This window comes from Asparagus officinalis, chromosome 1 (genome assembly GCF_001876935.1).
Source record: "Asparagus officinalis chromosome 1, Aspof.V1, whole genome shotgun sequence".
NCBI lineage: Eukaryota > Viridiplantae > Streptophyta > Magnoliopsida > Asparagales > Asparagaceae > Asparagus > Asparagus officinalis.
The window spans coordinates 65,722,296-65,737,101 of NC_033794.1; the positions used below are offsets into that span (position 1 = coordinate 65,722,296).

At 40.9% G+C, this 14,806-nt stretch overlaps 1 protein-coding gene across 1 annotated transcript in view; it reads left to right on the forward strand.

Annotated features, from left to right (window-relative positions):
• LOC109835324 (arogenate dehydrogenase 2, chloroplastic-like) overlaps nt 1–2,480 on the forward strand; it is a 5,950-nt gene extending 3,470 nt beyond the window's left edge. The window contains exons 3-9 of the mRNA XM_020403304.1: nt 9–154; nt 295–463; nt 547–711; nt 1,248–1,330; nt 1,595–1,664; nt 1,769–1,843; nt 2,316–2,480. Coding sequence (XP_020258893.1) covers nt 9–154; nt 295–463; nt 547–711; nt 1,248–1,330; nt 1,595–1,664; nt 1,769–1,843; nt 2,316–2,480 — 873 coding nt within the window. The remainder of the gene's footprint in view (nt 1–8; nt 155–294; nt 464–546; nt 712–1,247; nt 1,331–1,594; nt 1,665–1,768; nt 1,844–2,315) is intronic.

Below are 14,806 nucleotides of genomic sequence, written 5' to 3' on the forward strand. Positions count from 1 at the left end.
ATGAAGAGCCTCCACTGAAGGTTGCCGTCGTAGGGTTTGGAAACTTCGGTCAGTTCATTGCCCAAGGGCTTCGACGGCAGGGTCACATCGTACTGGCTACATCAAGATCAGACTACTCAGAATACTGTAACTCGCACGGAATGCATTTCTTTCGGTAATCTTTTATTATATTGTAATGAGCTTTTATATATGGACAGTTTATAATTAGTTGAATTTTTTTTTTTCCTTCTTCTTCTTTTAAAATATTAAGTTGCTTAATTTTTCGCCGATTCAATTGGTAACCCACGCGCGCAGGAGTATGGATGAGATGTGTGAAGAGCAGCCGGATATTATATTAATATGTAGCTCTATACTTTCGACGGAGACTGTGGTTCGTTCGATTCCGTTCCGTAAGCTCAAGGCTGACACCATTTTTGCGGATGTTCTTTCTGTTAAACAATTTCCCAGAAATCTTTTTCTTGAGGTACGTATATATATACATATGCTGACGTGAATACTATTGCTGATATCTTTTTATATAATATAATTGTGGCAACATTAATTAAGGTCCTTCCTCCTGAATTTGGAGTTGTTTGCACTCACCCTATGTTCGGACCAGAGAGTGGGAAGAATGGATGGAATGAGTTGCCATTTGTTTACGAAGAGGTGAGGATTTCTGAGGGAGAACAAGCTCACAAATGTGCTCAGTTCTTGAGGATTTTTGAAGATGAGGTTAGTTTTTAGTCTTATATAAATATATATATATGTCATGATATCAATTAGTAGTACTCCAACTTATCAAAGTATCATGCATGCAGAAGGTCACAGAGGATGTTAGCGTAGAGGTTTCAAGTGTCCACTGCATGTATAGCGATGATATACTACTATTAGATTCGTATTTAATAATAATAAAAAAATAGTCGAGTCTAAACATTTTGTTTCCGTTTTGAAAACATCATAAGTCTCAAAATAATATATCTTTTTATGACTCTATATATGGCACGAAATCATTATTGTGTAGTTCAGGGGGTAAGCAGGTTAAACTTAATAGCTTATAGGGGTAAAGGTGGGACAAAAAAAATTTAACGAAGCGAGAGGGAAACGACTTTATTACGGCTCTATCTCTTAAAAAATCAAAAAATGAAAAAAAAAAAAAGTGGTGATTGTTAGAATATGGTCATCAAACTATACGCATATATAAGCGTGCGTGCTACGTACGAAGGAATTAATCAAAAAATTAAGATGACTGTTTTCAACATGTGTTTCAGGGTTGCAGAATGGTGGGGATGTCTTGTGAGGAGCATGATCGCCATGCGGCCGGCAGCCAGTTCATCACGCACACCATAGGAAGGTGACCATTAGATATATATGATCCAGAGAGAAGATTATTATTAAGTTATTTAATTACAGATACACCTGCTCTGATCATCATATATTTTCATTGTAGAGTTTAAAAACTAAGAGAAAAATATGCTGTCATGAGATATAAGTGCTAATAAAATAGGAAAAATAATGAATAGAGGCGGCGCATCTTAACCAGCAAAAAAATAAATAAATTCTTTTTGATGTCAACTCATTAATGTTCATATATAGTGTACTTTGATTAATGGGTCAGGATTCTGTCGCATTTGAACTTGGAGTCCACGCCCATCAATACAAAAGGATACGAGACCCTCTTGCATCTGGTAATTTCTCACCACAATTACACAGGTAAATTAATTTTGGAGTTCGCGCGCAATCCGTTGTAGTGTTTACTCATTCAATTTCGCTGCTCATTTACTGAATGCAGACAGAAAACACTGTAAGCGATAGTTTTGATCTTTATTATGGACTCTTCATGTATAACGTCAACGCTACAGAGCAGGTAAAATAACTTTTTTTAAACAATTTTATATATGTTGCCAAGGCATAATTAATTAAAGAAAGGGGTTTTCACCCCTTATGAACCCAAAGTTCTCCCCCCCATTGACTTCAAAAACGTGCAAAGTTTTATACGTCCTCGATCATACACCCAAAATACAAAATTTTCTTGCCTATCAGCAGTACGTAATTTGGGGTACACTACACTTTGAGGTTAAAGGTAAGTAAACTCTGTATTTGGGTGCATCAGAACGTAGGGGACCGCCAAGAAAGCAAATAGTACGTCGAAAGGGTTCCGATCGACACAGAGTTTACTTACCTTACGTAACACATTAATTCTAGTTTGACAAGGGAAGTTATTCTTCTCCGGGGATTCTTATGATTTATGTCCGAAACTCAAAAGGCTCCAGGTATTTGGTAAAATTAATAGACCCGGTCTACCAGACTAATTAAGGATATTACTGAATTTTGCGCAGATCGAAAATCTCAATAGAGCGTTTGAGACGGTGAAGCAGAAGCTCTTCGGAAGGCTTCATGACCTACTAAGAAAGCAAATAGTCGAAAGGGTTCCCATACAAGGAAAGGCGACAAAGCTGCCAAAGAAACTAAATCCAAAAACCTTACTTTCTTCCACAAAATGATTTTGAGATGAATCTTTACCTCTTACTCTTCCTCCTAATTAATCCTCGAAAGCAAGAAGATCGAGTACCCCCTTGAGGGTATCATTATGACTAGAACATATATATATATAAGATTCTTTAGTTGCTCCTTCTTTTACTTGAGAAATGAAAGATGAAGTACCACATATGTACGTGTTCGTGGCATCCAGTAAGGGAATAAGAATTTTAATGGCCTACAAAGTTGGTTGTAAGTCAATAAGCTATGTCTTATATGGTCGAAGTTGCATTCCAACTGTATTAGTTGACTATTGCAATGATTACAACTATTTTATTTGGACACAATAATGCAACGTGACATATCTGATCTTTTTAATGAACTTGACACAACTATAAATATGTGCACTACCTAAAGGATGTGAGTTGTTAATCAGTCCGATTTGGTAGTTGAGTTCAAATTAGTAGATAGAATTCTAGTTAGAATAGAATACTAGTTAGTAGATAATTCTCTAGTTATTGGATAAGATTAGAGTTGTAATCTTAGTCCTTATATTACTAGTTAGTAGATAATTCTCTAGTTATTGGATAAGATTAGAGTTGTAATCTTAGTCCTTATATATATGTAAACAACCTATATCTAGTTATTGGATAAGATTAGAGTTGTAATCTTAGTCCTTATATATATGTAAACAACCTATATGGTTTAGAGAACGTGAATAAGAATCAAAAAAGTTCCTCTCCTCTGTTTGTTCTCTCCTCTCTCTCTGTCTACAGGTTTTCTTTTGTGTTCGGTCCCAAAGAAAAGTTCCCAGGTTCCGGTTTTTTGCTCTGTAAACAGGTGCAGGTTTCGTTCTCTGTCTACAGTTTCTCCATCAATAAGATTTCGGCCACTTCAGTCCAAAATCTCCCCTGTGCTTGTTGTTCTGTTCTCTGAAAAACTGCCAGGTTCGGTTGCTACAGTGTTTACAGATTTTCTCAAATCAGTTTCAGATCTGATTCAGGCCGATCCTATTCTCAAAGCCAACAAAGGATATCCACCCCTGGATTAATGCACGAATCGTGAAAGTTCAATGATTCAAGGGTTGATAGGCTTTAAAAGCATATTTAATATCATGGGCCGTCGATCCTTACGGGATACTTTCTTCTCCCTACTAAATCAATATAAATGAGAAACAGAAATCAACTCCCAAGTTCTTGTTTTTTAAGGGCTTGTCAAAAGGAATAAGGAGAAATTTTAAAGTAGTAAATATTACACTACTTTTTGTGCTTTCCTTCGGATTAGCACATTTATAACGATGGATTAGTAAGCCCTTCATTTTGAGAGGTTAATTCCACTTCAACTATTAAGATGACTAATTTAATCCCTTAGAGATATTTTGGTGTGAGATAAATCTAGACTTAGTATCCTCCTTCATTTCATGTGCAAACATGTGTTTAACAAGTTAAATCTGGACAAACTATCCTCCTCCGTTTTATTTAATAGTATAGTAAGTGTTTGACAGGTTAGCAAGATATTACTTATCTTTATCCCTAGTTAACATGTTATCAAACAAAGAAGATTTAGGGTCAAAATATTTTTCTAACTTTGTTCAGCTCTACCGCAACTCCCAACTCTAAGAAATAGAAGATCTCAGTCTCTACTTAACCCCTAAACTATTATATTTATGGTTTGTCAACCCCCTAAAAAAACTATTGTTAGTGCCTAGATGCCCTAGACTATTGAATTCGGTCCCTATGTACGTACCCTATGAATTATTTTGTCAAACTTTGCCCCTGAAATTATTACTTTTTACCGTAATTTTGTAGAAAACATCCACAAAGTAATAACTAAGAGGTGGTAAGTGTTGGGAAATAACCGGGGATACGCTCAACCCCTAAAATCGCAAGAAAACACAATAGAGAAAAGTACACCAAGATTTACAAGGTTCGACAAACTTGCCTACGTTTTCGAGAGCCACACAATTAATTTCTTCTTAATCAAAGAAATTACAAAGCTTAGAGCAGATCTCAAACTGAGATCTCTCAATAAATGTAAATCAACATTGTAGCTACAGTGAAATTCCCCTCTTAAATTCTCAAATGGCCGAGATTTTCCTCTGAAAATCATCGCTCGAGATCTCTCTCAGAATCGCTCTCTGAACACTGAGAAATCACCGCTACAAGAAGAGAGAGGAATAAATTCGCCGCCGCCAGAAAAATTCACAAGAAAGAGAAGAGAAGCGCCCCGAAGATCTCGGGCTATGGGTTCCCTTTTATAGGGGAACCCTAGCGACAGCTCAAGACAGGCTGTCTCAACCTCGACTGCGAGAAAACTCGCCCACGAATCAACTTCGAGCTCAAGCTCGCCTGAAGCACGCCCGCTCAAGCTCGTCTGCAGCGCTTCAACTTTGACCTCGCCTGAAGGAGCTCAACCTCGCCTAAAGGAGCTCGACCTCGCCTGAAGCTTCACCTGCGGAGGTTTGGGCTATACCCAACACCAACAATCTCCCACTTGGAGACCAAACCGCCGTCACCAGGCTATCTCAACAAGCACCTTCTCATGTGTGTCTCCGCCCTCATCACCTATGCATAAAGGTCAACTGAAGTTACACACAACTCCAGTTTCTGAATGGTCACCGTCTTTATTAACATATCTGATGGATTCTTACTTCCTGGAATCTTCTCCAGTTTTAACACGTCATCTTCTAACAGGGATCTGATGAAGTGGTACTGAAGCCTAATGTGTTTCGTTCTAGAATGAAATGCGGAATTCTTAGCCAAGTGAATCGCACTTTGACTATCATTGTGTAAAACATTCTTCTCCTGTTTGAATCCCAGCTCTGTTAACAAACCCTAAAGCCATATCATCTCTTTATTGGCTTCAGTCGCTGCTACATACTCAGCTTCTGTAGTGGATAGAGTGACAATCTTCTGTATCTGTGATATCCAACTAACAGATGTAGTTCCGACAGTGAATACATAGTCGGTGGTGCTTCTTCGATGATCGACTTCACCTCCAAAGTTTGCATCTACATACCCTTACACTTCCACCTCTCCCTTACCAAAGTGCAAATACTTCTGTGTGGTGCCTCGTAGATACCTCAGAATCCACTTGACCGCTTCCTAATGAGCTTTTCCTAGATTCGATATAAACCAGCTGACCACTCCCACTGCATGACCAATGTCTGGTCTCGTACAGACTATTGCATACATCAAACTTCCAATAGCTGAGGCGTAAGGGACCTTAGTCATACTCTCTTTCTCTTCTTCCGTCTGAGGAGACTGATTCTTTGATAGGCGAAGATGGCTTGCCAAGGGTGTGTTGACTGGCTTGGCGTCGCCCATGTTGAATCTCTACAAAACACGATTGATGTACTCTGTCTGAGATAACTGCAAGAGACATCTCTTCTTATCTCTTGTGATTTGCATTCAAATGATCTTTTTTGCTGGACCCAAGTCTTTCATGTCAAATTCCTTTGATAACTACTACTTCAAACTCCTGATATCATCCATATATGCACCTGCAATCAACATATTATCAACATATAGCAGTAAGATGATATAACTGAACTGATACCTTTTGAAGTAGCAATAGTGGTCGGTATTGTACTTCTAGAAACCTTCCTTGTGCATGAAGCCGTCAAATTTTCTGTACCACTATCTTGGGACATGTTTCAAGCCATACATGCTCTTCTTGAGTATGCACACCAGGTTCTTCCTCTTTTCTTCTAGAAAACCTTCTGGCTAGTGCATGTACATCTCCTCTACTAGATCTCCGTGAAGAAACGTCGTCTTCACGTCTAATTGCTCGAGATGAAGATCTTCAATAGCTACAATACTCATCACTGTCCTGATAGTATTGTGCTTCACCACGGGAGCAAAAATATCGGTGTAGTCAATTTCTTCCTTCTGCTAGAATCTCCACTCTGACAAGCTCCCACTTGCTCGCATCTCCACTCTGACAAGCTTCATTATAGCTTTTAGGCTCCCCTCCATCTGTCAGCAACAAATAGTTCATATATCTCATGTTGGGCACAGGAGGCCGAGAAGATCTTCTCAATATCGGAGCTGGTGCGTCGGGCTCCTACGCACTGTTCTGTCCAACAGGCTCTTCTGGCTGAGGACATGCTGCATTTGGTTCTTTCAAGAGGTCACCTGGAACATCATCTGTATCTACAAATGTTGACTCGCTCTCCTCTGAGTCAAAGGCATATGTCTTGTGCATGTCCTTATACATCACCTTCTCGTTGAATATCACATCTCTGTAGCGGATTACTTTCTTGTTTTCGTTATCCCAAATGCTGTAGCTGAACTCATCTTCACCATAACCGATGAAAGTGCATTTCTTGGACTTGGGATCAAGCTTATTCTTGCATTGATCACTAATATGCACATAAGCTACACAACCAAAAACTTTAAGATGTGAGAGTTTTCCCTCTTTTTCGCACCATACCTCCTCTAGTATTATGTACTCCAATGGAACCAATAGACCTCGGTTGATCAAGTAAGCTGTTGTGTTGATTGCTTCTACCCAGAACTGTTTCGGTAGACCTGATTGTATATGCATGCTTATGGCTCTCTCTGTCAACGTTCTGTCCATCTGCTTAGCTACACCATTGTGCTGAGGCATGTCGATCAAGTACGCAATCTTCACACATGTCTATCTCCACTGATTCTAGACCTAGGAGTTTTTCTTTTGTGTGTATAATCTTCATCCCCTTTTCACTCATATGATCGAGTCTCTGGTGCCATAAATTTGAAGTCTCATTGACTACGGCTACTGAGATCAAACCGCGTGCATCTGCTATCATATATAGGGTATCAGTCTTCTTGCCTCGGGCAATCGTCATTGCACTCTTTGAGATCTTCCAATCATCTCCATGGAAGGTCGTAGTGTATCCTTCGCCAGCCAAGTGGCATACAGATATTAAGTTCTTTCTAAGATTGAGAATATGTCTAACATCCTTCTGCTCCTATACTGACCCATTCAACTTAATTTTCACTATACCTTTGCCCACAATAGCACATGGTTGATCATCACCAAGGTATACATATCTAAGATTTCTGGGGATATACTTCTCGAACAATTCTTTCTGAGAAGTAGCATGGAACGACGCTCCAGAGTCTTAACACCCAAGACTCTTTCTTTCTCTCCAAAGAGCATATCAATGTGCCGTCTCCTCCTGATGTTGAAGTAACATTCACCTCTGGCTTTGCCTCCTTCTCCTTCTATGCACTCTTGCACTGATTCTTGTAGTGCCCAGTCTTTCCATAATTCCAACACTCGATAGTCTTCGAGTTGTTGCTTGGATTCCTTGACTTAAACATCTTGTCCTTTGATCTACCTCTATAGTTTGATTTGTCTCGTCCATTCTCTCTGGTTGAATTTCTACCTCTTGACTTTGTATGCAATACTGAAGAGGTTGTAGCTTCACCCGACTCTCTCCGTGGTTGAATTTCTACCTCTTGACTTTGTATGCAATACTGAAGAGGTTGTAGCTTCACCCGACTCTCTCCGTCGGATCTCCTCACTGAGAACCAGACTGAAGAGGTTGTAGCTTCACCCGACTCTCTCCGTCGGATCTCCTCACTGAGAACCAGATCACGAACGTTATCAAACTTTAACTTGTTGCTTCCCGATGAGCTACTCACAGCCGTGACTGTAGTGTTTCAGCTTTCTGGTAGGAAAGACAAAAGGATCAACGCTCGAACTTCCTCATCAAACTCAATTTCAACTGAACTCAATTAGGTTGTGACTGTGTTGAGTTCATTGAGGTGTTATGCTACTGACGCACCTTCCACCATTCTCAGATTGAATAACCACCTCATCAAATGAACTTTATTTACAGCTGATGGCTTCTCATACATATTTGAGAGTGCTGACATAAGACCCGTCGTGGTCTTTTCCTTCGCTATGTTGAATGCAACATTACGAGTTAGTGTCAATCTGATAACTCCGAGGGCTTGTCTGTCTAGAAAGTTCTATTCGTCTTCCTTCATAGACTCCGGCTTCTTCACTGAAAGGGGTTGATACAGATTCTTTTGGTACAGATAATCCTCTATCTGCATCTTCCAAAATCTAAAATATGTTCCATCAAACTTCTATAATCTCACCTTTCCTTCATCTGCAGTCATTGCTCCCACTTGAATCTGACTTTCTCTAGATCGTTTCAAGCTCTGATACCAGTTATTGGAAAATAACTAGGGCTACTCAACCCCTAAAATAGCAAGAAAACGTAATAGAGAAAAATACACCAAGATTTACAAGGTTCGGCAAACTTGCTTATATACTCGGAAGCCACACAATTAATTTCTTATTAATCAAAGAAATTACAAAGCTTAGAGTAGGTCTCAAATTGAGATCTCTCAATAAATACAAATCGACATTGTAGCTACGGGAAAGATTCCCCTCTTAAACTCTCAAATGGCTGAGATTTTCCTCTGAAAATCATCGCTCGAGATCTCTCTCAGAATCGCTCTCTGAGCACTGAGAAATCGCCGCTACAGGAAGAGAGAGGAATAAATTTGCCGCCGCCAGAAAAATTCACAAGAAAAAGAAGAGAAATGCTCGGAGATCTCGGGCACTGGGTTCCCTTATAGAAATGCTCGGAGATCTCGGGCTCTGGGTTCCCTTTTATAAGGGAACCCTAACGACAGCTCGAGACAGGCTGTCTCGACCTCACCTATGAGAAAACACGTCTGCGCCTCAACTTCGAGCTCACCTGGATCTCGACCTCGCATGGAGTAGCCCTATACTCGACCTCGCCTGAAGCACGCACACTCAAGCTCGCCTGAAGCACGCCCACTCAAGCTCGCCTGAAGCGTTTCAACTTTGACCTCGCCTGAAGGAGCTCGACCTCTCCTGAAGCTTCGCCTGCGGAGGTTTGGGCTACACCCAACACCAACAGCTGATGTGGCACTCTTTACTCTATTCTATACAAAATTCCAATCACTATCCAAAAAGGAGGTTAAGCTATTTGTGTTAGACTTGCATCCACTACAATCATACTAAATAAATATAGTTTTTGTTAGATTAAGTCTATTGGGTATTGGGTTAATGGGCTGTGACCCGTTAACCATACCCCTATTTGTATGACTATATATATATCTCTCTAGTATCTGAATAAATTGATGAAGTTAGGGTTTTTTCTCTCTCAATTATCTCTTTCTACATGGTATCAGAGCTTGAAACCCTAGCCGCCACAAATCCTCATTCAAAAACCCTAGCCGCCGCCGCCTCTTCTCCTTGCCGCCGGCACTACCGCCACCACTAGCCGTGCTGCTACAGTACCTCAGTACCCGCGCCGCTACAGTGCCGTGCTGCTACAGTGTCGCGCCGCTACAGTGCCGCGCTGTTTGTTTTGTCCCTTATTTTTCCATGGCCTTGAATAGATGATTCGAGGCCACACATGACCCGATCCGGTCATCTACTACTGCCTATTTTTTGATCTGCTCTTAGTCTATGTTTAAAGAACAGATCTCTACTACTGCCCTGATTATTTGACTACTACCCGCCTATCACTATTGTGCAACAATGTCGGAAACAGATCTCTCCTCCTCTTCTACATCTCCCTCTGCTGCTGCTGGTCAGACTTCTGCGCCCAAGGTAGTCTTGGGGACTACAATAAAATTGAATGGTACAAACTATCTGCTCTGGGCTCAGGCTTTCCGCATCTTCATTGGCGCTCAGAGCAAACTTCCACATCTTCTGGCCTCTCCTCCACCCACCACAGATCCCACCTACAGTTCATAGCTCTCGTCTGATTATTGTGTTATGACGTGGCTTCTCAACAGCACGGAACTACAGATTAGTAGCAGTGTTATGTTCTTAACCACTGCGAAGGAGATGTGGGACAACCTGAAGATTATGTACGGAAATTACGGAAATGAGAAGAATGCTTCTCGTGTATTTGAGATTTATGAGCGACTGTTTACGCTCAAACAGGGAGATAGATCAGTTCCGGAGTTCTTTGATGAGTTAAAGGGACTGATAGACGAACTGGAGATGCATCAGCCTGTAGTAGCTGATGCGGCGATGCTGTTGGGATATCGCCGTGACCTGGCACAATCCCAGGTGAGAGGACAGATATTGGGTGGAGATACCATCCCCTCACTGACTGCTACATTCTCCAGAGTCATGCAGGTCTTTACTGGTGTTTCTTCTGATACTTCTGCACCGTCTCCACCTTCAGTGGATCAGTCTGCCATGTTCTCTAGTAGAGGCAGAGGCTGCGATCGTGGTCGTGGTCGTGGTCGTAATTCTTTGGGAGGACGTGGCTCTTTTAGTGGGAGACAAGGTGATTCTGATAGGGGTTCACGTCAATGTGGTCACTGTGGGAGGACCAATCATATTTCTGAGAAGTGCTGGGAGAAGTTTGGTCATCCTCAATGGGCCCAAGTAGCCGATGCCGAGTCGACTCGCTCACCTATTTCTACTACTATTTCTAGTAATCCAGCTACTATTGTTCCTACTGTTCAGATTTCTCAGGCAGAATATGAGAGGTTACGCCAGCTAGAGATCTCTCAGAACAGTCATTCGGCTACTCATGCATCCTCTTCAGGTATGGATGCTTACATAGCTTCTCCTCATGAACCATGGGTACTAGATTCTGGAGCCTCATCCCATATGACAGGTATAAAGGATCGTTTTGTCTCTTTACATCTTTCTGATAAGTTTCCCTCTATTCGCATCGCTGATGGTACACTTTCTCCAGTTCTTGGTGCTGGAGTAGTTCATGCTACTTCCTCTTTGAAACTCACTGATGTGTTATATGCTCCTAAATTCCCTGTTATCTTATTATCCATTAGCAAGTTTACAAAGCACAATAACTGTAAAGTCACCTTCTTTCCTTCTTATTGTGTTTTTCAGGACCTAGCAACTGGGATGACGATTGGTTCGGGGCATGAGAGAGGAGGTATGTACTATTTGGACGACAGTGTGCCGGGTGCTGGTCTTGTTGCAGCACAGCCTGATTCTACCTTACTGTGGCACTGGCGTCTGGGTCATCCTTCACTACAGAAACTTAGATCGGTAGTTACTGTTCAGTCTTCCCTTTCTTCTTTAGGTTGTGAGTCATGTGAACTGGGTAAGCACCATCGTGCTTCTTTTCAGAGTCGTGTCGATAAACGCAGTAGTTTGCGTTTGAGTTAGTTGTTCATATTCTTCGTACTGATAATGTTTTGGAATATATGAAAAATAACGTTTCAAAATTTTGTGCTCTTAATGGTATTATTCATCAAACTTCATGCTCTCACACTTCACAACAAAATGGAGTTGCTGAGAGGAAGCATAGACATATTCTCGATGTTGCTAGAACACTGATGATACATATGAATATTCCAAAGTACTTGTGGTCAGATGCTGTCCTCACTGCCTGTCATTTGATTAATCGCATGACTTTCTCTGTTCTTGATGGTTTGATACCATTCTACTATCTTTATCCTGCTAAAAAATGTTTTTCTGTGATTCCTCGAGTTTTTGGTTGTACGTGTTTTGTTCAGGATTTGACTGCTGGTTTGGATAAATTGTCTCCTAGGTCCATTAAGTGTGTGTTTGTTGGATACTCACGTACTCAAAAAGGGTATAGGTGCTATCATCCGACCACCAGGAGATATTTTGTTTCTGCTGATGTTACCTTTTTTGAGTCTGTCCCATATTTTTCCTCTGGTTCCACTACCTCTGTCAGTCCACAGGTGCCACTACCTTCTACGGCTCCCAATACTATTCCGGTATCTACTCCTGTGGCTACTGCACCAAAGCCTCTACTGACATAATCTCGCCGTCCTAAAGTACATACACCTGTCTCTGCTCCTGCTGACTCTTCTTCTACAGCTGCAGGTCCATCTCATATCGAGCCTCATATCTCTTCTGACTTAGATGTTCCTATTGCTTTTCGTAAAGGTAAACGGTCTTGCCCAAAATATCCTATCTCTCTTTTTGTCTCTTATGACCGTCTCACCTCATCATTTCGTCAGTTTGCTTTGTCATTGTCCACTATATCTTTACCCAGGTCACATGAGGAAGCTTTGTTAGTACCCGCCTGGAAACAGGCTATGGATGAGGAGATGAATGCACTGCTTTCTAGAGGGACTTGGGATTTGGTCTCTCTACCTGCTGGAGCGACTGTGGTTGGCTGCAGATGGGTGTATACCTTGAAATATCGTCCTGATGGGTCTGTTGATAGATATAAAGCTCGCCTGGTTGCTAAAGGATATACCCAGACATATGGTATTGACTATTTTGAAACCTTTTCTCCCGTTGCTCGTCTCAACTCCATCAGAATTCTTTTCTCTCTGGCTGTTAATATGGATTGGGCGATGCACCAACTAGATGTGAAGAATGCTTTCCTTTATGGTGATTTGGACGAGGAGGTTTATATGGAGCAACCTCCTGGGTATGTTGCTCAGGGGGAGAATATTATCTGCAGGCTGAGAAAGGCCATCTATGGGTTAAAGCAGAGTCCTCGAGCTTGGTTTGATAAGTTCAGCAAGGTTATTTCTAATGTTGGTTTTCAACGTTGTCAGTCTGATCACTTTGTCTTTCTTCGACGCACAACAACTGGTTTGGTTATTTTAGCCGTATATGTTAATGATATTCTGCTGACTGGGAGTGACTCTGTTGCCTTAGCTGAGACTAAGGAGTATCTAAACCGTCATTTTGTCACTAAGGACATGGGAAAACCAAAGTATTTTCTTGGGATTGAAGTTGCATATAAAAAACATGGCCTGTTGTTGTCCCAAAGTAAGTATGTGCTAGATTTACTAGAAGAAGCGGGTCTCTTGGAATACAAACCTGCAAGCACTCCAATGGAGGCAAATGTTGATTTGTGGCGTGATGATACCTCTCTACTAGATGATGTTGCACGATATAGGAGACTAATTGGGAAGCTAATATATTTGACAGTTACCAGACCTGATATTACTTTTGCAGTATGTGTACTGAGCAGGTTTATGCACAAACCTAGAGAGGTTCATTGGACAGCAGCTCTGAAGATTTTGGCATATGTCAAAAGTTATCCTGGCAAGGGATTGTTATATAAGAAGCATGGGCATACTCACATTTCGGCTTTCTCTGATGCTGGCTACGCAGGAGACATGGGAGACCGAAAGTCAACCTCAGGATTTTGTACTTTTGTTGGAGGTAATCTTGTGACTTGGAGAAGTAAGAAACAAGATGTAGTATCACGATCTAGTGCAGAGGCCGAATATAGAGCAATGGCTCACACTGCTTGTGAGATGGTGTGGCTAAGAAAGTTTATGACAGAGCTTGGTTTTGTTCAGTCTGGACCCATGCCAATGCATTGTGACAACCAGTCTGCCATTTATATTGCACAGAATCCTGTGTTTCATGAGAGGACAAAACATATTGAAGTTGACTGCAATTTTGTCAGAGATGCTTGGGAGAAGAAGATAGTATCTCTCACATTCACTCCGTCCTCACAACAACTTGTTGATATTCTTACCAAGGCTACTTCTTCAAAGGTGTTTTCTACTATATGTGACAAGCTGGGCATGGTGGATATTTATGCTCCAGCTTGAGGGGGAGTGTTAGATTAAGTCTATTGGGTATTTGGTTAATGGGCTGTGACCCGTTAACCATACCCCTATTTGTATGACTATATATATATCTCTCTAGTATCTGAATAAATTAATAAAGTTAGGGTTTTTGCTCTCTCAATTATCTCTTTCTACAGTTTTGTTTGCTTCAATTCAATCTAATTCCACACGTAGCTAACCAGTGTTAGAAGAGAGATTTCCTTCCTACGTTTTTAAAAATGGAAGCTACGCACCTTATGAAAAATATATTTAGGTAACTATACAACAAAAAGTTTTTCAAGACAGGACGTTCAAAGTTATTACAAATCTTAAGCTAAAAAGTTGTCTGATCCATCTTTGCAACTGAATACTCAAATTATTTTTTGGTGTACCAAAGCTGGCGAGTAAAAGAATGCCCACAATAAGATTTTACAAGTAGAGAAAAATCTTTGGAGATTAATATGTAGGAGTTTAGCAAATAAATTAGAGGAGTATTTGATGATAACATGTCACTGTGTGTGCATGCGTGTTTCTTTTTTCTTTTCTTTTCTTTTCTTTTTTTCTTTTGGTGGTTTTTTTGTTTGTTTGTGTTGTTTCTTCTTCTTTCTTTCTTTTTTTTTTTTGGTGGGTGGGGGTGGGGGGGGGTTGGCATGCACTAATAAGAAGAGACGTTTTGTGGACGCACGAACTTGAGTATGGTTCTTAACTACATTGGTCTCCTCAAAATAATTAGCTTATTCTAAGGCTAAAGCTAAAATGATTGCAAAGCCACTCACCCTCAACCAATGCTCGTTAGGCAAGTCAAATGGTCGCGCCGGCCCCGGATTTCGATCCGC